Source organism: Pristiophorus japonicus, chromosome 13, assembly GCF_044704955.1.
Source record: "Pristiophorus japonicus isolate sPriJap1 chromosome 13, sPriJap1.hap1, whole genome shotgun sequence".
In the NCBI taxonomy this organism is placed as follows: domain Eukaryota; kingdom Metazoa; phylum Chordata; class Chondrichthyes; family Pristiophoridae; genus Pristiophorus; species Pristiophorus japonicus.
In genome coordinates, this window is record NC_091989.1 from 193282471 (window position 1) to 193305433 (window position 22963).

The 22963-nt window shown below is 46.0% G+C and overlaps 1 protein-coding gene across 6 annotated transcripts in view; it reads left to right on the forward strand.

Annotated features, from left to right (window-relative positions):
- The window catches only part of garre1 (granule associated Rac and RHOG effector 1), a 132254-nt gene that overhangs the window by 73706 nt on the left and 35585 nt on the right, over window positions 1-22963 (forward strand). For all 6 annotated transcript variants that reach the window (XM_070898320.1, XM_070898318.1, XM_070898319.1 and 3 more), the window contains 3 exons: window positions 5143-5349; window positions 16752-16892; window positions 21324-21419. In XM_070898320.1, coding sequence (XP_070754421.1) covers window positions 5143-5349; window positions 16752-16892; window positions 21324-21419 — 444 coding nt within the window. The remainder of the gene's footprint in view (window positions 1-5142; window positions 5350-16751; window positions 16893-21323; window positions 21420-22963) is intronic.

A 22963-nucleotide genomic window follows, 5' to 3' on the forward strand; every position in this document is an offset into this window, starting at 1 on the left:
GAAAAAATAGAAAATCAAATTATAATTTAAATGGAGAAAAATTGCAAAGTGCTGCAGTACAGAGGGACCTGGGGGTCCTTGTGCATGAAACACAGTTAATATGCAGGTACAGCAAGTAATCAGGAAGGCAAATGGAATGTTGGCCTTTATTGCAAGGGGGATGGAGTATAAAAGCAGAGAAGTCCTGCTACAACTATACAGGGTATGAAGCCACACCTGGAGTAGTGCGTACAGTTTTGGTCTTCGTATTTAAGGAAGGATATACTTGTATTGGAGGCAGTTCAGTGAAGGTTCACTGGGTTGATTCCAGAGATGAGGGGGTTGACTTATGAGGATAGGTTGAGGAGGTTGGGCCTATACTCATTGGAGCTCAGAAGAATGAGAGGTGATCTTATCGAAACATATATGATAATGAGGGGGCTCGACAAGGTGGATGCAGAGAGGATATTTTCACTGATAGGGGAAACTAAATCATGGTCTCAGAATAAGGGGCTGTCCATTTAAAACTGAGATGAGGAGCAATTTCTTCTCAGAGGGTTGTAAATATGTGGAATTCTCTTCCCCAGAGAGCTGTGGAGGCTGGGTCATTGAATATATTTAAGGAGGAGATAGACAGATTTTTGAGTGATAAGGGAGTAAAGGGTTATGGGGATCGGGCAGGGAAGTGGAGCTGAGTCCATGATCAGATCAGCCATGATTGTATTAAATGGTGGAGCAGGCTCGAGGGGCCGAATGGCCGTCTCCTCCTATTTCTTATGTTCTGTTCTTAATCTCCTGGGTGTATGTCAAGAGGTAAATTGTAGATAGTTTTAGTGGTTGTGTGTGTTCAGAGATTGTGAGACAGTTGGAGCAAATTCTGCATCTCCAGTCACAAGGAGTGCTGAATGTTGTACTGGAGTTCTGTTTCAGGTAAGCTGGCAGGATAGTCATTATTGTATTAATACTCATTTGTTTATAGTAACTTTCAGGTCTGCCTCAAAACACTTCAGACAATCAATTACCCCTTATGAACTGGAGTGACTTTGCAGCAAATGCTGACTCATTGATTTGCCATATGATGAGGTCATATGTTTAATGCTCTTGGTGTGTGCTGACAAGCTGCCTTGACCGTTTGGCAGTGACTGGAGCTCTGACTCGCGCAGTGAGACTGTTTGAATTAGCTGTCATATTTGTACCATTTGATACAGACAGACGGGCTTGAATTTATATAGTGCCTTATTGCGTCCCCAACAGCTGAAAGCCATTCATGTACAATGAACTGCTTTTGAAACATGGTAACCTTTTATTCTGGTAAAATGCCACGGCTGTTTTGAGCACCGCACAGTCCCATGAGTGGCCATGGAGCCACTGGCTAGTTTATTTTTGGTGGGAGATTGCTGTCCCTACTCTGGGAATAGTGTCGTAGGATCTTCAACACCCATCTCAAACTCCGGAATAGTCATTTGGGGCCCAATGGTTTAAATCCCAAGAACACTGCAACAAGTGGAGAGTTAGACCAGATAACCTGCTGAACGGCTTGAATCTACAAACTTCTAACTTGCAGGTGCCTGTGCTGCCAAGTGAGCTAAAGTAGTAGTGATAGGCATGAGGGCTTGGGCCATTTTTATCTCCCTTTGACAGATGCTACAGGGTTTAATTATAGTTTAGGCTGTGTCTCCTGTGCGACGAGGATGGTACCAGAGAGAAGGTGCAACTATCAAAGACTGAACAAGCTGGGGCTCTTTTCTCCAGAAAAGTGAAGACTGAGAGATACGAAAGGGTTTGTTAGGGTAGATGTAGAGATGTTATTTCCATGTGTGGAGGAGCCCAAAACGAGAGACCGTAAATACAAGACAGTCACTAATATATTCATTGTGGAATTCAGGGGAAACCTCTTTACCCAGAGTGGTGAGAATGTGAAACTCAGTGCCACAGGGAGCAGTTGAGGGGAATAGTATCGATGTAATGAAGAGGAAGCTAAATAATTACGAAGGAGACAGGAATAGAAGGATATGTTGATGGGGTAAATACATTTGATCATAGATGTGGTGTCCACCGAATGTCCCGTTCTACTGCCTGACGGAGATCAGGAGCTGGCAACTTCGGTTTAAGTTTTTTTTTGGGCACTAAAATCATATTTTTTCTCCAAGTGCCCCCTATAAAAGGGGAGGGGGACACTTAAAAACACCGGCAATTAAAACAAATTAAACTTTAAAACATAAAATCAAATTAAAATTTGGTTGCCGGGCGTGATGATGCACTCCAGTCCCTCCGGTGCCAACCTCTCGCGGAAGGCCGCGAGCGTACCGGTGGACACCGCCTGCTCCATCTCCAAGGACACCCTGGCGCGGATGTATGCGCGGAAGAGAGGCAGGCAGTCAGGTTGAACGACCCCCTCGACCACCCGCTGCCTGGACCGGCTGATGGCACCCTTGGCCGTGCCCAGGAGCAGTCCTACGAGGAGGCCCTCGGACCTACCCACTCCCCTCCGCACAGGGTGCCCAAAGATCAGGAGCGTGGGACTGAAGTGCAGCCAGAATTTCAGGAGCAGCCCCTTTAACTAATAAAACAGGGGCTGCAACCTCGTGCATTCGATAAAAACATGGAACACGGACTCTTCCAGGCGGCCTGGGAGCCCGTGAACCGGCTTAAAAATTTATTGCACGGCACTGCTCCGTGCACCACCCTCCAGGCCAAGTCCCTGAAAACAGTAGTGTCAGCTGTGGCTCTTGAATTAGCACCATAGGCTCTTTTACATTCATCTGCAAACGGGGCTTCGGTTTAACGTCTCATCCGCAGGACAGCACTTCCGACAGTGCAGCCAGCGCTCCCTCAGCGCTGCCCCTCCGGCAGTGCGGCGCTCCCTCAGCACTGTACAGGAATGTCGACCTGGATTTTGTGTTCCGGTCTGCAGAGTGGACTGAACCCCGCAACCTTCTGACTCAGAGGCGAGAGTGCTACCCACTGAGCCACAGCCGGTACCGGTGATGTAATTTGAACATAGCCTCTAGAAGAAGCATGCTTGATGAGGACTGCTAATGTGGTACCCTTGTTTAAGAAGGGAGAAAGGGATAGTTCGAGTAATTACAGGCCTGTCAGCCTAACCTCAGTGGTGGGAAAATTATTGGAAAAAATCCTGAAAGACAGGATAAATCTACATTTTGAAAGGCGAGGATTAATTAGGGACAGTCAGCATGGATTTGTTAAGAGAAGATCGTGATTGACTAACCTGATTGAATTTTTTGAGGAGATAACCAGGAGGGTTGATGAGGGTAGTGTGTACGATGTAGTATATATGGACTTTAGCAAAGCTTTTGATAAGATCCCACATGGTAGACTGGGCTCAAAGGTTAAAGCCCATGGGATCCAGGGCAAAGTGGCTAGTTGGATCCAAAATTGGCTTAGAGGTAGGAAGCAAATGGTTGATGGATGTTTTTGTGACGAGAAGGATGTTTCCAATGGGGTTCCGCAGGGCTCAGTACTGGGTCCCTTGCTTTTTGTGGTGTACATCAATGATTTAGATTTGAATATAGGGAGTATGATTAAGAAGTTTGCAGATGACACTAAAATTGGCTGTGTGGTTGATAATGAAGAGGAAAGTCATCGACTGCAGGAGGATATCAATCTACTGGTCAGGTGGGCAGAGCAGTGGCAAATGGAATTTAATTCGGAGAAGTGTGAGGTAATGCACTTGGAAAGGGCTAACAAGGAAAGGGTATACACATTAAATGGTAGGCCACTTAAAAGTGTAGATGAACAAAGGGATCTTGGAGTACTTGTCCACAGATCCCTGAAAGTAGCAGGCCAGGTGGTTAAGAAGGCATTCGAAATGCTTGCCTTTATTGACCGAGGCATAGAATAAAAGAGCAGGGAGGTTATGCTTAAATTGTATAATACTCTGGTTAGGTCACAGCTGGAGTACTGTGTGCAGTTCTGGTCGACGTATTATAGGAAGGACGTGATTGCACTGGAGAGGGTGCAGAGGAGATTTACGAGGATGCTGCCTGGAGTGAAGAATCTTAGCTATGGGGACAGATTGGATAGGCTGGATTTGTTCTCATTGGAACAGAGGAGATTGAGAGGAGACCTCATTGAGGTGTACAAAATATTGAGGGACCTGGGATTAGACTGGATAACCTCTTGTTGGCTGGTGCAGATATAATGGCAAGTACCGCAGGTAATCAAATACGGCCAGAGTGATTTCCTGGACTAGTTTCGATCGCCTGGATGGGTCGGAGAGGAATTATCCCAGATTTTTTCCCCCCAATTGGCCTGGGTTTTTATCTGTTTTTTGCACCTCCCAATGGCTCCGGTTGGGGCGGCGTGTAGAATGATGCGGTGCAGGGGGTGTCGCAGTTGTCTGGGGCAGACTGGTTGGGCTGGGTGCTCTTTACCTTTCTGCCATTGTTCATTGTTCATAGGTTTATATGTAACTTTCAGGGTTACTGACCGAGGGCCGTGCGGCTCTGTGTTGGCTGCACTGTCTGAGGGGCAGTGCTGAGGGCGCGCTGCACTGTCGGAGGGGCAGTGCTGAGGGAGCGCTGCACTGTCGGAGGGGCAGTGCTGAGGGAGCGCTGCACTGTCGGAGGGGCAGTGCTGAGGGAGCGCTGCACTGTCGGAGGGGCAGTGCTGAGGGAGCACCGCACTGTCGGAGGGGCAGTGCTGAGGGAGCGCTGCACTGTCGGAGGGGCAGTGCTGAGGGAGCGCTGCACTGTCGGAGGGTCAGTACTGAGGGAGCGCTGCACTGTCGGAGGGGCAGTGCTGAGGGAGCACCGCAACGTCGGAGGGGCAGTACTGAGGGAGCGCTGCACTGTCGGAGGGTCAGTACTGAGGGAGCGCTGCACTGTCGGAGGGGCAGTACTGAGGGAGCGCTGCACTGTCGGAGGGGCAGTGCTGAGGGAGCGCTGCACTGTCGGAGGGGCAGTACTGAGGGAGCGCTGCACTGTCGGAGGGGCAGTGCTGAGGGAGCGCTGCACTGTCGGAGGGGCAGTACTGAGGGAGCACCGCAACGTCGGAGGTGCCGTCTTCTAGATGAGGTTAAACCGGTACAGCGGGCCTGCCTGGCACTCGCGCTACGTTTGCTAGCTGCTTGAATTAATTTTGAATGTTGCCCGTGCTCCGGCAGCTCTCGAGTAATGTCTTGTGTTGTGTCCTGTTCCTCAGGTGCTAGGCCGATGTTTCCTGACTGTCCTGCAGGTGCACTTCCAGTTCCTGTCCCAGGCCTTGCACAGAGTCCAGCCTGTCGCTCACTCCTGCTTGGCAGAGGCCCAGGCCCAGGAGAGGAAGAACGCAATGGGAAGCGAGGCCATGAAGGTTGGCCGTGTGACGGAGTTGGAAGAGGCCGTCAGGTCCTGGGGAGGAGCCTCGGAGGTAACAGTCTTTTACCCGTCGAATCTGGAGTGATTTCCTTGCTCGGTGTGGGGAGAAAACCAGGCGCAGAGCGCGTGCAGGTCGTGGATGGCATTTTGGGCTGTGAGGGTAAGGTTGCTGACTCTGGGCATATTCTTGGAGGTTTTGTCACATGACCTTCCCCTCCTACAGACCCGCCTATTCCCCAGTTCCCCTGTAAATCTAAGATGGTTCTGACTTTTTAAAGATTTAAAAACAAAGGGAGGTGTAAATCTGCATTTCCTCTCCCCCCCCCCCCCCGACACACACACACTCGCCCCTCTCGGCGGAAGGCGCTGACGATAGTTGTGGTAATCAGGTCCGTCTATGTTCGTATATTTTTATCATCATAGACAGTCCCTCGAAATGAGGATGGCTTGCTTCCACGCTGAAAAGGGATGAGTTCACAGGTGTTTCAATAAAGGACCTAATATTCCAGATCTCGAACTACATGTTGAAGGGTGGAAGGTGCCTGTGCGTGGATATAGTTATAATTAAGAAACAAAAGTGTTCAAAGAAAATGAGAAGACTCCATTTGTTTTCATGCCCTGATGATTTTCCCCCGGGTCTTTGCTGGCAGTAGTGTCCAGGAGATTAACCGGTGATTAGATGGGGCACAAGGGGCTCCTTTTTAATGGGGTGTCCCTGCAATTTTAAGTATCATTGGCCAAACTTTTGCCTTTCTGCAGGAGTCACTAGTTCGATCCAGCCTTGATTGATCCTTGCGGTGTGCCGAGTTATTTCAGGTTCCGCTCCCTCATTGTTATTTCTGCCAGCACTCATTCGTCCGCAGTGTAATTAGGTTTACTATAGACTGCCGATATCCCCTGGTGTACGAGGGCCTGTCTGACCTGTGCCCACCCTCCTGTCCTGGTTCCTTTTTCTCTCCCTCTGCTAGATTGAGAAGTTTCCTGAGGTAATCTCATTTGCTATATGTAAATCAGTTACCCTTTTTAAGGATTTACATATTGCAACTGACACTTGTTTCTCCCTGTAAATCTTCTGAGAAGGTTCTCTTTTTTTAAGATTAAAAACCGTGGGGGCTGGAACTCTGCATTTCCCCTCTTACCCCCACAATCACCCCTCGCTTGATGGAAGGTGCTGATGATAGTTGGGGTAATGTTCCACACGACGGTTATCCCGATAGCTCGCCCATGTGTCATGCATCACCTAACCGTAGATCATCAGCTGGGGGCGGGTGGGGAGGCATCAGAGCTGGGTCTCATTTCCCACCCCCCCATTTCCATATGCAAGCAGTGGTCATCAGTGGGAATTTTGGCTGCTTTTCTCCTCCTTCCCTCTCTATTCCAAAGACACTGAAACCAGTTGTCCTCCTACTCGCTCAGCCGATTCAACACCATCCAGGGACAGAAGTTGAGCTTAAAAACAGTAAATGCTGGAAACACTCAGCAGGTCAGGCAATATCTGTGGAGAGAGAGACTGAATTAACGTGTCGGGTCGATGACCTTTCGTCAGAGCTGGGAAAGGTTAGAGATGTAACGAGTTTTAAGCAAATCCAGAGGCAGGGAAAGGGGTGAGGAAAAAACAAAAGGGAATGTGTGTGAGAGGGTGGAAGGCAGGAGAGAGTCAAGGGACGAGAGATGATGCTGCGAGGCAAATGGAGAACATAAGAATATATGGTAATGAACATATGGAGATGGTAATGGGGCAGTAAAGAAACACAAGATGGGTCTAGAGGAGAGAGAAATCATTACCAGAATCGGCTGCCCAAAAAAATGGGAGCACCAGTTATGATCTGGAATGGTTGAACTTGATGTTGAGTCCGGTCAAACACAGCAATATAAGAAATAGGAGCAGGAGTAGGCCATATGGCCCCTCAAGCCTGCTCCGCCATTTAATACAATCATGGCTGATCCGATAACGGACTCGGGTCCACTTCCCTGTCCGCTCCCCATAACCCCATATTCCCTTATCGGTTAAGAAACTGTCTGTCTCTCTCAAATTTATTCAATGACCCAGCTTCCACAGTTCTCTCTGAGGCAGCGAATTCTGCAGATTTACAACCCTTGGAGAAGAAATTCCTCCTCATCTCTGTTTTAAATGGGCAGCTCCTTATTCTAAGATTATGCCCCCTAGTTCTAGTCTCCCCTATCAGTGGAAACATCCTCTCTGCATCCACCTTGTCAAGCCCCCTCATGATCTTATGCGTTTTGATAAAATCACCTCGCATTCTTAATTCCAATGAATAGAGGCCCAACCGACTCGACCTTTCCTCATCAGTCAGTTAGGTTATGCATGACACATGGGCGAGCTATCGCGATAACTGTCGTGTGGAACATTACCCCAACTATCATCAGCACCTTCCATCAAGCGAGGGGTGATTGTGGGGGTAAGAGGGAAATGCAGAGTTCCACCCCCCACGGTTTTTAATCTTAAAAAAAAAAAGAGAACCTTCTCAGAAGATTTACAGGGAGAAACAAGTGTCAGTTGCAATATGTAAATCCTTAAAAAGAGTAACTGATTTACATATAGCAAATGAGATTACCTCAGGAAACTTCTCAATCTAGCAGAGGGAGAGAAAAAGGAACCAGGACAGGAGGGTGGGCACAGGTCCAGAATCAACCTAGTGAACCTTTTCTGAACTGCCTCCAAAGCAAGTACATCCTTTCTTAAATATGGAAACCAAAACTGCACACAATATTCCGGGTGTGGCCTCACCAATACCCTGTATAACTGTAGCAAGACTTCCCTACTTTTATACTCCATCCCCTTTGCAATAAAGGCCCCAGGGCCAGATAGTCTGCATCCCAGAGTACTTAGGAAGTGGCCCTAGAAATAGTGGATGCACTGGTGATCATTTTCCAACAGTCTATCGACTCTGGATCAGTTCCTATGGACTGGAGGGTAGCTAATGTAACACCACTTTTTAAAAACTGAGGGAGAGAGAAAACTGGTAATTATAGACCGGTTAGCCTGATATCAGTAATGGAGAAAATGTTGGAATCAATTATTAAAGATGAAATAGCGCATTTGGAAAGCAGTGACAGGATTGGTCCAAGTCAGCATGGATTTATGAAGGGGAAATCATGCTTGACAAATCTTCTGGAATTTTTTGAGGCTGTAACTAGTAGAGTGGACAAGGGAGAACCAGTGGATGTGGTGTATTTGGACTTTCAAAAGGCTTTTGACAAGGTCCCACACAAGAGATTGGTGTGCAAAATTAAAGCACATGGTATTGGGGGTAATATATTGACGTGGATAGAGAACTGGTTGGCAGACAGGAAGCAGAGAGTCTGGATAAACGGGTCCTTTTAAGAATGGCAGACTGTGACTAGTGGGGTGCCGCAGGGCTCAGTGTTGGGACCCCAGCTATTTACAATATACATTAATGATTTGGATGAAGGAATTGAGTGTAATATCTCCCCAAGTTTGCAGATGACACTAAGCTGGGTGGCGGTGTGAGCTGTGAGGAGGACGCTAAGAGGCTTCAGGGTGACTTGGACAGGTTAGATGAGTGGGCAAATGCATGGCAGATGCAGTATAATGTGGATAAATGTGAGGTTATCCACTTTGGGGGCAAAAACACGAAGGCAGAATATTATCTGAATGGTGGCAGATTAGGAAAAGGAGAGGTGCAACGAGACCTGGGTGTCATGGTACATCAGTCATTGAAAGTTGGCATGCAGGTTCAGCAGGCGGTGCAGAAGGCAAATGTTGGCCTTCATAGTGAGGGGATTTGAGTATAGGAGCAGGGAGGTATTACTACAGTTGTACAGGGCCTTGGTGAGGTCTCACCTGGAATATCGTGTTCAGTTTTGGTCTCCTAATCTGAGGAAGGACATTCTTGCTATTGAGGGAGTGCAGCGAAGGTTCACCAGACTGATTCCCGGGATGGCAGGACTGTGAGGAGAGACTGGATTGACTGGGCCTGTATTCACTGGAGTTTAGAAGAATGAGGGGGGATCTTATAGAAACGTATAAAATTCTGACGGGTTTGGACAGGTTAGATGCCGGGAGAATGTTCCCGATGTTGGGGAAGTCCAGAACCAGGGATCACAGTCTAAGGATAAGAGGTAAGCCATTTAGGACCGAGATGAGGAGGAACTTCTTCACTCAGACAGTTGTTAACCTGTGGAATTCTCTACTGCAGAGAGTTATTGATGCCAGTTCATTGGATATATTCAAGAGGGAGTTAGATATGGCCCTTACGGCTAAAGAGATTAAGGGGTATGGAGAGAAAGCAGGAAAGGGACACTGAGGGATACATCAGCCATGATCTTATTGAATGGCGGTGCAGGCTCGAAGGGCCGAATGGCCTACTCCTGCACCTATTTTCTATGTTTCTATTCCATTGACCTTCCTGATCACTTACTGTACCTGCATACTATCCTTTTGTGTTTTGTGCACCAGGATCCCTAGGTACTGCTGTACTGCAGCACTTTGTAATTTTTCTCCATTTAAATAATAACTTGCTCTTCGAAGTGCATGACCTCACACTTTCTAACATACTCCATCGGCCAATATTTTGCCCACTCACTTAGCCTGTCTGTCCTTTTTGTGTCCTCCTCACACATTGCTTTTCCTCCCATCTTTGTATCGTCAGCAAACTTGGCTACGTTACACTCAGTCCCTTCAGCCAAGTCGTTAATATAGATTGTAAGTAGTTGGGGTCCCAGCACTGATTCCTGCGGCATCCCACTAGTTACTTACTGATTGCCAACCTGAAACTGAACCATTTATCCCGACTCTCTGTTCTCTGTTAGTTAGCCAATTTCTCCATGCTAATATATTACCCCCAACCCCGTGAACTTTTATGTGGCACCTTGTCAAATGTCTTCTGGAAGTCCAAATACACCACATCCACTGGCTCCCTTTTAGCCACCCAGCCCGTTACATCAAAGAATTCCAGCAAATTTGTCAAACATGACTTCCCTGTCATAAATCCATGCTGACTCAGCCTGACTGAATTTTGCTTTTCTAAATGTCGTGCTACTGCTTCTTTAATAATGGACTCCAATTTTTTCTCAACCACAGATGTTAGGCTAACTGATCTATAGTTTCCTGCTTTTTGTCTGCCTCCTTTTTTAAATCGGGGCGTTACATTTGTAGTTTTCCAATCTGCTAGGACCTCCCCAGAAGTCAGGGAATTTTGGTAAATTACAACCAATGCATCCACTATCCCTACCGCTATTTCTCTTAAGACCCTAGGATGCAAACCATCAGGTCCAGGGAATTTATCCGTCTTTAGTCCCATTATCTTATAGTACCACCTCCTTAGTGATTGTGTTAAGTTCCTTCCCCTCCATAGCCCCTTGACTATCCACTGTTGGGATATTGTTAGTGTCCTCTACTGTAAAGACTGATACAAAATATTTGTTCAGAGTTTCTGCCATCTCCATGTTCCCCATCACTAATTCCCCGGTCTCGTCCTCAAGGGACCAACATTTACTTTAGCCACTCTTTTCCTTTTTATATACCTGTAGAAACTTTTGTTATCTGTTTTTATATGTTGTGCTAGTTTACTTTCATAGTCTATCTTCCCTTTCTTAATCATTTTTTTAATCATTCTTTGCTGGCTTTTAAAAGCTTCCCAATCTTCTGTCCTCCCACTAGTTTTGGCCACTTTGTATGCCCTTGTTTTGACTTGGATACCATCCTTTTTTTTTTAGTTAGCCATGATGGCTATCTTTTCTTTTACACCCTTTCCTCCTGGAATATATTTATCTTGAGCGTTGTGAAATATCTTCTTAAATGTACGCTGCTGTTCATCAACCGTCCTACTCTTTAATCTATTTCCCAGTCCACTTTAGCCAACTCAGCCCTCATACCTTTGTAGTCTCTTTATTTAAACTTAGTAGGCTGGTTTGAAATCCAACTTTCTCGCTCTCCATCTGAATTTGAAATTCAACCATGCTATGATCACTCATTCCGAGTGGATCCTTTACTAGGGTGCAGAAGTCGAGACCCTGCTGCTTTTCTCAAACTTATTCTAGCTTCTTCTACACTCTTTTATTGTAGTTACCACAGAAGCAAGAAAACTCTTTTTTGCATTTTCTTCAGTGCTTCTATGTTCTTTTTATGGAGACCAGAATGACCAGGGTCCTATGCATATTTAACGTAGCTTCATTACTTTTGAATTCTATGCCCCCTAGAAATAAATCCAGTGCTTTGTTAGCATGTTAATTGCTTTGCCGCCCTGCGGTGCTGCTTTTAATGATTTGTTCACCTGTATCCTCACAGTCACTTTACTCTTCTAATCCATTCAGTTTCTTAGGATAAGCTTCAATCAAGCTTTGTGAAAGGTTGGGTAGAGGAAATAAGGTGGGATGGTTTAAAGGGAGTCAAATGCGGGATCAAAATGGCTCAACGACTTATTCATCAGTCGGGTGGTGGGATACATAGGAGGCTAGAGTCAAGATAATAGAGTGCACTGGCACACAAGGCTGCAGGAGGTCGCAGATATACGGAGAAGTGGGGGCAATTTTGGGATACAATCTGTGATGAGCATTTTGGGAGACCAGGAGTCTGAGGGCCGCGGAGTGGAATCGGCTCCAAGTGGCGGAGTTTCATGAGTTTTTTAAAATTTGTTTTGGGATGTGGGTGTCGCTGGCCATACCGGCATTTATTTATTTATTTTTTTGATGTTTTATTCGTTGCCAATCGTTCCAATTCTTTGTCAGGTCACAAACGGCAGAGGTCACCTTGGGCCCATTCAAGGATCACTCTGCGCCAATGTTTTTGCTCTTAGCCAAAAGGCCTAGAGCCCAAGCACCGTTCCTGGAAGTACTGCAATACCAGGTTCGTGCCATGGAGGTGGATGGGTCAGCAACCCCACACACCTCCTATTTCCAAAAAGCATAGGAGAACCACCTTCCTGATCCAGGGAGAACCACTTTCTGGTCATGGTTACTCCCCTGTCAGGTCAGTTACGCATGATCTTAGCCAAAAGGCCATACCGGCATTACCCATCTCTAATTGCCCCTTGAGGAAGTGGTGCTGAGCTGCCGCCTTGAACCGCTGCAGTCCGTGTGGTGAAGGTGCTCCCACAGTGCTGTTAGGGAGTTCCAGGATTGTGACCCAGCGACGATGAAGGAACGGCCAAAATATTTCCAAGTCAGGAGGGTGTGTACACTTGCAACTGGCCTCCTGATTGGGAGCTCCTTCATGCACCAGTGCAGTACCCGATCAGCTGTTTGGTTTGATTTCTGCAGCTTCAAAAGTCTGCCACGCAGCATCTGGAAAACACTTCTGTAACTTGCTGTTCCTGAGAATCTGAGGCATGTGTGTGGAATCCTGGAATGTTTTTTCATTTGCATTATTTTTGAAACTAGAAAAACAGTTGATTGTAACTAAGCCAGCGAGTGATATCCTCCGCCACATAGAAACATAGAAAATAGGTGCAGGAGTCGGCCATTCGGCCCTTTGAGCCTGCACTGCCATTCAATAAGATCATGGCTGATCATTCCCTCAATACCCCTTTCCTGCTTTCTCTCCATACCCCTTGATCCCTTTAGCCGTAAGGGCCACATCTAACTCCCTCTTGAATATATCCAATGAACTGGCATCAACAACTCTCTGCGGCAGGGAATTCCACAGGTTAACAACTCTCTGAGCGAAGAACTTTCTCCTCATCTCAGTCCTAAATGCCTACCCCTTATCCTAAGACTATGTCCCCTGGTTCTGGACCTCCCCAACATTGGGAACATTCTTCCCACATCTAACATGTCCAATCCCGTCAGAATCTTATACGTTTCTATGCGATCCCCTCTCATCCTTCTAAACACCAGTGAATAAAGGCCCAGTTGATCCAGTCTCTCCTCATATGACAGTCCATCCATCCCTGGAATCAGTCTGGTGAACCTTCGCTGCACTCCCTCAATAGCAAGAACGTCCTTCCTCAGATTAGGAGACCAAAACTGAACACAATATTCCAGGTGAGGCCTCACCAAGGCCCTGTACAACTGCAGTAAGACGTCCCTGCTCCTATACTCAAATCCCCTCGCTATGAAGGCCAACATGCCATTTGCCGCCTTCACCGCGTGCTGTACCTGCATGCCAACCTTCAATGACTGTTGAACCATGACACCCAGGTCTCGTTGCACCTCCCCTTTTCCTAATCTGCCGCCATTCAGATAATAATCTACCTCCGTGTTTTTGCCCCCAAAATGGATAACCTCACATTTATCCACATTATACTGCATCTGCCATGCATTTGCCCACTCACCTAACCTGTCCAAGTCACCCCTGCAGCCTCTTAGCGTCCCCCTCACAGCTCACAACGCCACCCAGCTTAGTGTCATCTGCAAACTTGGAGATATTACACTCAATTCCTTCATCTAAATCGTTAACATTCTCCCCTCACTGCTCTGCCGGGGCTGACCTTTACCTTCCCCTACAGTCCGCTGATCCTCTCCGCACAGCACCAGCGCTGTAAATCATCAAATACAGCCGTTTTTACAGGGAACCACTTCTGAAGTTTAAAATCTTCCTTGTTTGTCCATCTGTGCTATATGTCAGAAAATAATCCTGTGCTTTGGACAAAGGATTTTTTCCTCTGAATACTTACTAAAATTCTTGCAGTGAAAACTACAAATAATTTCCTGGTTGGAGAATGGCAGCCGTTGCAAACTCCAAGGCATCAGCACCTCCCAAACCCCCGACCTCTACCTCCTAGATGGACAAGGGCAGCAGGCGCATGGGAACACCACCACCTCCACGTTCCCCTCCCAGTCACACACCATCCTGACTTGGAAATATATCGGCCGTTCCTTCATCGTCGCTGGGTCACAATCCTGGAACTCCCTCCCTAACAGCACTGTGGGAGCACCTTCACCACACGGACTGCAGCGGTTCAAGAAGGCGGCTCACCACCACCTTCTCAAGGGGCAATTAGGGACGGGCAATAAATGCCGGCCTTGCCAGCAACGCCCACATCCCATGAATGAATATTAAAAAATCGGGTGTTTTTATAACTAATAACCAAAAGTGTTCAAAGAATATGGGGGTGGAGGAGGGAGGGACCTTTTTTTGACAACCCTATGATTTTGCTCCTGGGTTTTTGCTTGCAGTGGATGATTCTTTTCCTCCCTCTCACTAGCATGGGCACTGAGACCCATTGTAGTATTTTCATGACTTCCTGACAGTGATCCACTGTGAGTTTTCAAACTTGGCATCTCAAGCGCTCAGGAGACCTGTGGTTGTGTGCTTTAAGTTGTCTCACCGCATTATGATCCTGTGACTTGGTCACGTAGCAAGTGCCGCTCCAAAGGTGTTGTGAACTGATTCTCTGTGCCGCCAGATACCTGAACTGATTTGCTTATCTCGGGGGAACAGGCTGCTGGGCACTAGCCGGTTTCCTTTGGCTGATGTCCCCGTTCACAATTCCTGACTTGGCTTTGTTTTATCCGGTACAGATTTGCAGTGTTACTTTTCTGAAAATAAATGAGTGTGCTTTAATGTGACATTTTATGAATTATTTAAAATACTACAGCTGTAGTTCTGGTGATTTTTTTTTTAACTTGAGGAAAGCTAGTATGTTTTTGTTATCCTGTCCTTTTTCTGAGAATGTGTGAGTGAGGAAGAGGAAGGATATCCGGCTGGGCTGCATAGTGTTGGGAGATGGCAGCAATCATGCCCCACACTCATTGTGAACATTTGTTTGTTTTATTCTAATCTCCTCCCCGCCCCCCCCCCCGAGGAATTTTAAACAAAAGCTGCTAATTGCACACCAGTCAACCATTCTTTCCTTGTGTAAAATGTTTTGAGTTTATAAACAGTCAGTTGCTTATTCATAAGAACATAAGAACTAGGAGCAGGAGTCGGCCATTTGGCCCCTCGAGCCTGTTCCGCCATTTAATAAGATCATGGCTGATCTGATCATGGACTCGGCTCCACTTCCCTGTCGCTCCCCATAACCCTTGACTCCCTTATCGCTCAAAGATCTGTCTATCTCCGCCTTAAATATATTCAATGGCCCAGCCTCCACAACTGTCTGGGGCAGAGAATTCCACAGATTCATGACTCCCTGAGAGAAGAAATTCTTCCTCATCTCAGTTTTATTCTGAGACTATGTCCCCTAATTTTAGTTTCCCCTATGAGTGGAAATATCCTCTCTGCATCCACCTTGTCGAGCCCCCTCATTATCTTTTATGATAAGATCACCCCTCATTCTTCTGAACTCCAATGTATATAGGCCCAACCTACTCTACCTATCTTCATAAGTCAAGCCCCTCATCTCAGGAATCAACCTAGTGAACCTTCTCTGAACAGCCTCCACTGCAAGTATATCCTTCCTTAAACACGGAGACCAAAACTGTACACTGTACTCTCGGTGTGGCCTTACCAATACCCTGTACAGTTGTAGCAGGACTTCTCTGCTTTTATACTCCATCCCCCTTGCAATCCTGATTACTTGCTGTACCTGCATACTAACTTGTGTTTCATGCTCAAGGACCCCCAGGTCCCTCTGTACTGCAGCACCTTGCAATTTTTCTCCATTTAAATTATAATTTGCTTTTCTATTTTTTCTGCCAAAGTGGATAACCTCACATTTTCCCACATTATACTCCATCTGCCAAATTTTTGTCCTTCTATTCCCTTCTCCCTCATGTGTTTATCTAGCTTTCCCTTAAATGCATCGATACTATTCGCCTCAATCCCTCCCTGTGGCAGTGCGTTCCACATTCTCACCACTCTCTGGGTAAAGAAGTTTCTCCTGAATTCCCTGTTGGATTATTGGTGACTATCTTATATTCTGCCCAACATTGTGCATTATGGGGTAGAGCTCTCTTGCCCTGGTTTTTTGGGGGCGGGGGTGAAGGGAGATCAAAGCTGTTAGTTTTTTTAAACAATAGGTTGTTGAAAATAGTTTTGTTGCTTTTACTCAAAAAAAAAGTTTCTTAAATTCATTTTCAAGCTTGAAAAAACAAACTCATATTGGTACAGCCTCAGCAAAATCATGTTTTGAAATTTGCACTGAGAAAATAAATAACATTTCCTGTGACCGATAATTTCTGTCTGAAGTGAAGAGCGCGCAGGTGATGTAATCACTCCCTTGAAGTTAAAAGTAACATTCAATTAAATATGAAACTGAGAAAATCTTTTTAAAAGTTATTCTGCAGCTTGTTTTCAAATCATGTGGGGAAAAACAAACTTGAGACATCCTGTTAAAACATGAGGCGAGATTTTGCATCAAGTTGTACACAGCATCAGCATGGCTCTCGGCAGGATGCCCAGACTCTGGGGCATTTGGGGAATTGCAAGTTCCGATATGAGTAGCACTTCCCTTCAGTTGAATTGAATTGAATGGCGGGACAGGCCCGAGGGGCTGAACAGCCTCCTCCTGTCCCTGTGTTCCGAAGAATGGAATTGCACTATTGTGCAGGCAGGCAAATTGTATTGACGTTTTTCTTTACTTTTGAAAGGCTACATCTCGGCTACGTGAGAGGGGGAGTGATGGCTGCCTGGCCGGCATCGAAGTGCAGCAGTTGTTCTGTTCACAGAGCACCACCATCCCCGAGCATCAGCTGAAAGATTTAAATATGAAGATCGACAGTGCTTTGCAGGTGAGTGTCTCTGTATAACCAGCGCTGGAATATCATGGGACTGAGATTCTGCAGCAGAGACATCTCTGTATATAAAGGGTGTGTGAGGTCCAGATCTCATTGTGGATTCTTTAAAAAAAAATTATTCTTTTATGGGATGTGGGCGTTGCTGGCAAGGCCGACATATATTACCCGTCCCTAATTGCTCTGAGAAGGTGGTGGTGAGCCGCTGCTGTCTGTGTGGTGAAGATACTCCCACAGTGCTGACTTTGGTAAAACTGAATGGCTCGGCCAGACCAGGTAAGGACGGCAGATTTCCTTCCCTAAAAGGGCATCAGTGAACCAGATGGTTTTTTACGACAATCCGGTAGTTTCATGGTCACCGCTACTGACACTAGCTTTTTAATTCCAGATTTATTTAAGTAACGGAATTTTTCAATTCCCCAGCTGCCGAGGTGGGATAGTCCTTTGGTCTATCTTGCCTTTTTATAATCCTTTTCCTCTCAAACATCCATGATCTGATAAGTTGCCCTCAATATCCCTCCCTAAAAACGAAGTAATTTGTTAAATGGACCTGCCAGAAAGTGTTGGTGCGTCTCAGTAGTTAGCGTCAGACAGTTCAGTTTCTTTACCTGACTGAATAAATTGAATGCAGAAACCAGGAACCAACATAACTGAGAATGATTTTAATTCTGAAATGGCACATAGAATCTCTCAGAACTTTACAGCACAGTAAAGGGCCATTTGGCCCACAAGTTTATGCCGGTGTTAATGCTCACACGAGCCTCCTCTCGCACTACTTCATCACACCCTATCAACCTACCCATCTATTCCTTTCTCCCTCGTGTACTTATTTAACTTCCCCTTAAATGCATCTGTGCGATTTGCATCAACCACTAACATGTAATGGATCAGCAGAATGGGCAACAACATTGCCTCAAGTGTATCTAGTTTGTCTCCCATACCAGAGAGCTCTCCATCACGGACTGAGCTGCTAATGGAATTGCAGTTCAATAACCGCAAAATCACACTGTGGCTCTACAGTTCTCCACAGGTGTTAAGCATGTCACACATTCTCCACATGTTACCCTCCACAGTTTTCCTGAGTTGGCCAGGGGGCCTTTTTATTGGTGTACGTCAATTCTGGCCTCTTGCACATCCTCAAGTTCCATAGCACCACCATTGGCTGCTGTGCCTTCAGTCGCCTGGGTCAAACAATCAGGAATTCTTTCTCTAAACCCCTCAACCTCTCTACCTCTCTTTTCCTCCTTTAAGAAGCTCCTTGCATCTTGTGTGGCTTGGTGTCAAATTTTGTTTGATAAACGCTCCTGTGATGCACCTTGGGACGTTTTACTACATTAAAGGCGCTATATAAATGCAAGTTGTGTAATTCCATCCGTTCTGCAACGTTGAGACTTGTTTTGAATTGAGGTTGAAGAGTGGCTTTGGGCATTGGACCACATGAGCTTTATGGCTTGGAGCTGATGGATAGCTGTGTGTAGCAGCACCCAAGTGCAGTAATGTATGTATTCCAAGCCAAATTTGGGAGGTTTTGATGTTCAATGTACTTGCTTCAGTGATCTGTAAAAGATTCAAGATTAATTATTTTTTGATGAAAAAGACAAGTTTGTCCAACCTTGGGCTGGAGGATTCACCTGAATGTGTTAAATTAAATTAGCAGGTCTTCATTTACCAATTACTTTAAATCAATGCCCCCTAGTTATTGACCTCTCTGCTATCGCGTTTCCTACATTGCAACAGTGACTACACTTCAAGAGTACTTCATTGGCCGTAAAGTGCTTTGGGATGTTCTGAGGCCGTGAAAGGCGCTATAGAAATGCAAGTTATTTCTTTTATAGAATCATGGAAATGTACAGAAGGAGGCCATTCGGCCCATCGTGTCTATGCCGGCCAAAAAAGAGCTATCCAGCATAATCCCACTTTCTAGTTCTTGGTCCGTAGCCTTGAAGGTTACGGCACTTCAAGTGCATATCCAAGTACTTTTTAAATGCCATGAGGGTTTCTGCCTCGACCAGCCTTTCAGTTCCAGACCCCCACCACCCTCTGGGTAAAAGAAGTTCTCCTCAACTCCCCTCTAATCTTTCTACCAATTACTTTAAATCTGTGCGCCCTGGTTACTGACATCTCTGCTAAGGGAAATAGGTCCTTCCTATCCACTCTATCTAGGCCCCACATGATTTTATGCACCTCTTCTGTCCCAAAGAAAACAACCCCTACCTATCCAATCTTTCCTCATAGCTAAAATTCCCCAGTCCTGGCAACATCCTCATAAATCTCCTCTCTACCCTCTCTAGTGCAATCACATCTTTTCCTGTAACGTGGTGACCAGAACGGCAAGCAGTACTCTAGCTGTAGCCTAACCAGTGTTTTATACAGTTCTTCTGTAAACTTGTAGGCAGTAGACAATTGCAGTTACAGCTGTGGGGGGCATGGATCAGGATGGTTAGTGCTGCTCTTGGGGCAGTAATACGTACGGAGTTTCACGCTGCATATGAAATGTGAAAAGTCACCCAATAGTACAATTCTGGATTCTGTCATTACAAACTTGGCTTGTGTCAGGGTGGAATGTTTTCGGCCGTTAAGCAACAGCTCGATTTCAAAATTCTCATCCTTATTTTCAAATTGCTCCATGGCCTCCCTACCTCTGTAATCTTCTCCAGCCCCACAACCCCCAGAGATGTCTGCGCTCCTCTAACTCTGCCCTCTTGAGCATCCCTGATTATAACTGCTCTACCATCATGCCTTCAGCTGCCTGGGCCCCAAGCTTTGGAACTCCCTGCCTAAACCTCTCCGCCTCTACCCCCCTCTGTCTGTCTGTCTCTCTCTGTCTATCTGTCTCTCTCTCTCTATCTGTCTCTCTCTCTCTCTATCTGTCTCTCTCTCTCTCTCTCTCTCTGTCTCTCTCTCTCTCTGTCTCTCTCTCTCTCTCTCTCTCTCTCTCTCTGTCTCTCCTACAAGAAACTCCTTAAAACCGACCTCTTTGACCAAGCCCCTGTGCTAATTTCTACTTATGTGGCTCGGTGTCAAATTTTTATCTCCATACTCCTGTGAAGCTCCTTGGGATGTTTCACTATGTTAAAGGTGTTATATAAATATAAGTTGTTGTTGTTGTTGTCTAACGCTAGGTGCTTATCAGTTGCAGGTGGCTGCAACTTGAGATGCTGATTTCAAGGGCCTTTGATATTGGTCTTTCAGTTTGAATACAAGTGTTTGTGAGCCAGCTCCCACTGTTCATACCATTGTATCTGGCTTCCTTAGACTTTCAACATCAATTTACATTTATATAGAGCCTTTAATGTGCTAAAACGCCTCGAGGCACTTCACAGGAACGTTGTCTGAGCCACGTGTGATATTGTAACGGATGCTTGATCAAAGGGGTAGGTTTTAAGGAGTGTCATAAAGGAAGAGAAAGGCGGAGAGGTTTAGTGAGGGAATTCCGGGGCTTGGGGCCCAGGCAGCTGAAGGCACGGCTGCCAGTAGTAGAGCGATGAAAATCGAAGATGCGCAAGAGGCCAGTCTTGGAGGAGCAGAGATCTCGGAGGATTGTGGGGCCGGAGGAGATTAGAGATAGGGAGGGGCGCGGAAAGAATCGGACTAATGTAATCCTAATGGATCCACGTAAAACTGGTCACCGGGTTCCCGAAACAAACTCGGCAAGTACCACACAACACTGAAGTGTATTGCCTTTGTGAATGTTTCTATAATGTACTGGTGCCAGTGACAGCACTGCACTCTACGGAATTGACATCTGTCTGGATATTGTACAAGAGCCTGGAAATCTGAACTTGTCTAGGACCCCGGTCAAGCTGCAGTTCTGATCTCTCTTATTAAAAGGACAAGAAGCGCTGGAGAAAGTGCAAAAAAGATTTACAAGGATGGTATCAGAACAGAGATTACAGCTATCGGGAAAAATGAAACCGATTGGGTCTTTTCTTTAGAAAAAAGACTTTGAGGTGACCTGATAGAAATCTTTAAAATCGTTAATGGGTTGGACAGAATAGATGTAGAGAGAATGTTTCCACTTGTGGGAGAATCCATAACTAGGAGGCTATAAATACAGAATAGTTACCAATAAATCCAATTGGGGAATGAGGAGGCATTTCTTTACCCAAGGAGTGGTTAGAATGTGGAACTCACTACCACAGGAAGTGGCTGAGGCAAAGAGCTTTCAATAGGAAACTAGGCGAGTACATGAGAGAAAAGGGAATAGAGAGATGCGGAAAGGCCGAGATGAGGTCGATGGAACGGAGGGCGGGGGGGGGGGGCAGGGGGGAGGAGGGAGTCCTGTGGAGTATAAACACCAGCATGGACTAGTTATTTTTGTGCTGTATATTCTATGTAATAATACTTCTATGTAATGTATCATTCATGTATTGGTTTGGCTGTTTCAATGAAGATCATTGATACCTGCTAACTTCTTTAATCTTCTAGGCTTACAAAGTGGCTTTGGAAAGCTTGGGTCACTGTGAATATGCGATGAAGGCAGGATTCCACCTAAACCCAAAAGCGATCGAGGCATCTTTACAGGTAAATAAAGGTTTTAGTCACCTGACGGGCGTTTCATTGTAACTGCCTGTCGTGTGCTGGGTAACGGTGTGGTTGGGAACCTACTTCACACTAAGCATCTGCCCGATCTTGGCTGAATAAAGAGCAGGTACGGAGGGAAAATGAGGGTGCGATTTCAATCTGGGAGCAGATCATCCCCTGCTCTCGACGTGAATCTGCTGATTGGTTGGGTGTCGACGTGTGTTGGACATCTGGTGGTGGAGAGTAAGTACTGCACCCATTGCATGAGGTATGGAAGCATTTCTGGCACTGCCAGACATCTCTGTACTGTATAATGCTCAGAACATTTTATGACTTGTCCCCAACAGTAAATATTGAAGAGAGACTCGCTCCCTTGATTTAAAAGTCTGGTAGATTTATGGCCAATGTATATCCTTTCCATAACAAACCAGAAATGCTGGCAGCACAACGGATCGATAACAACTTGTATTTATAGAATCATAGAAGGAGGCCCTTCGGCCCATCGTTCCTGTGCCAGCTCTGTGACGGAGCGATCCAACCAGTCCCACTCCCTGCTCTTTCCCCACAGCCCGGCACATTTTCCCCTTCAAGTATTTATCCAATTCCCGTTTGAAAGTCACTATTGAATCTGCTCCCACTGCCCTTTCAGGCAGCGCGTTCCTGATCACAACAACTCGCTGAGTAATTGTTTTCCTCATGTTGCCTCTGGTTCTTTTACCAATCACCTTATAATCGGTGACCTCTGGTTAGTGACCCTCCTGCCACTGGAAACTGTTACTCTTTCTTTACTCTCTCATGATTTTGAACACCTCTATTAAATCTTCCCTGAACCATCCCTGCTCTAAGGAGAAGTACCCCAGCTTCTCCAGGCTCTCTGTAACCTCCCAGGTACCGCTTTGTTAGATAGCGATTTTTAATGTCCCGAGCTACCTCACGAGTGTTTTCAGACAAAAACAAGTTGACATCTGTGGAGAGACCAGATAAGTTGACGTTTCATACAACTCTTTACCCAAACAGGCGTTAATCTATCTGTTCCTGCCACAGATGCAAATTGACTTGTTCCCAGTATTTCCTGTTTTGTTTTTATTTTCCAGCATTAGCAGTTTCCTGCTTTTTATATCTATTTCTCAATTTAAAAGAAACATTCTGCAAAGGTTATCAGCTGCCATTTAAAGAAAATGTGACCAAAGAAATGAATATGGGAGCTGCATATCAGTCCAACCATACATGTGTATCATTTATTTTAAAAATGGTATTTTAATGGGCAAAAAGAATTGTAGCACTGAGGTAAACGGACCCCTGGATTAGATTCTTGCTCTGTGCTGAGTTAGCCGATCAGAGTTGGGGATGCCACATTGACTGAAGCCTCTCTGAGGCTGAGGAGAGCAAAGAATCGGCCGTTCCTGATCACGACCCAGTGACCCCTGCTGGGAAGGTTGTGTCCAATGAGGAGAGGAACAGGCCATAATGGCCTGCTATGGCCAAATAGTCTGCTGGAACTCGGTCGAGGCTTAAGGGTAGCAGGACAAAAGACTTCAGTTAAG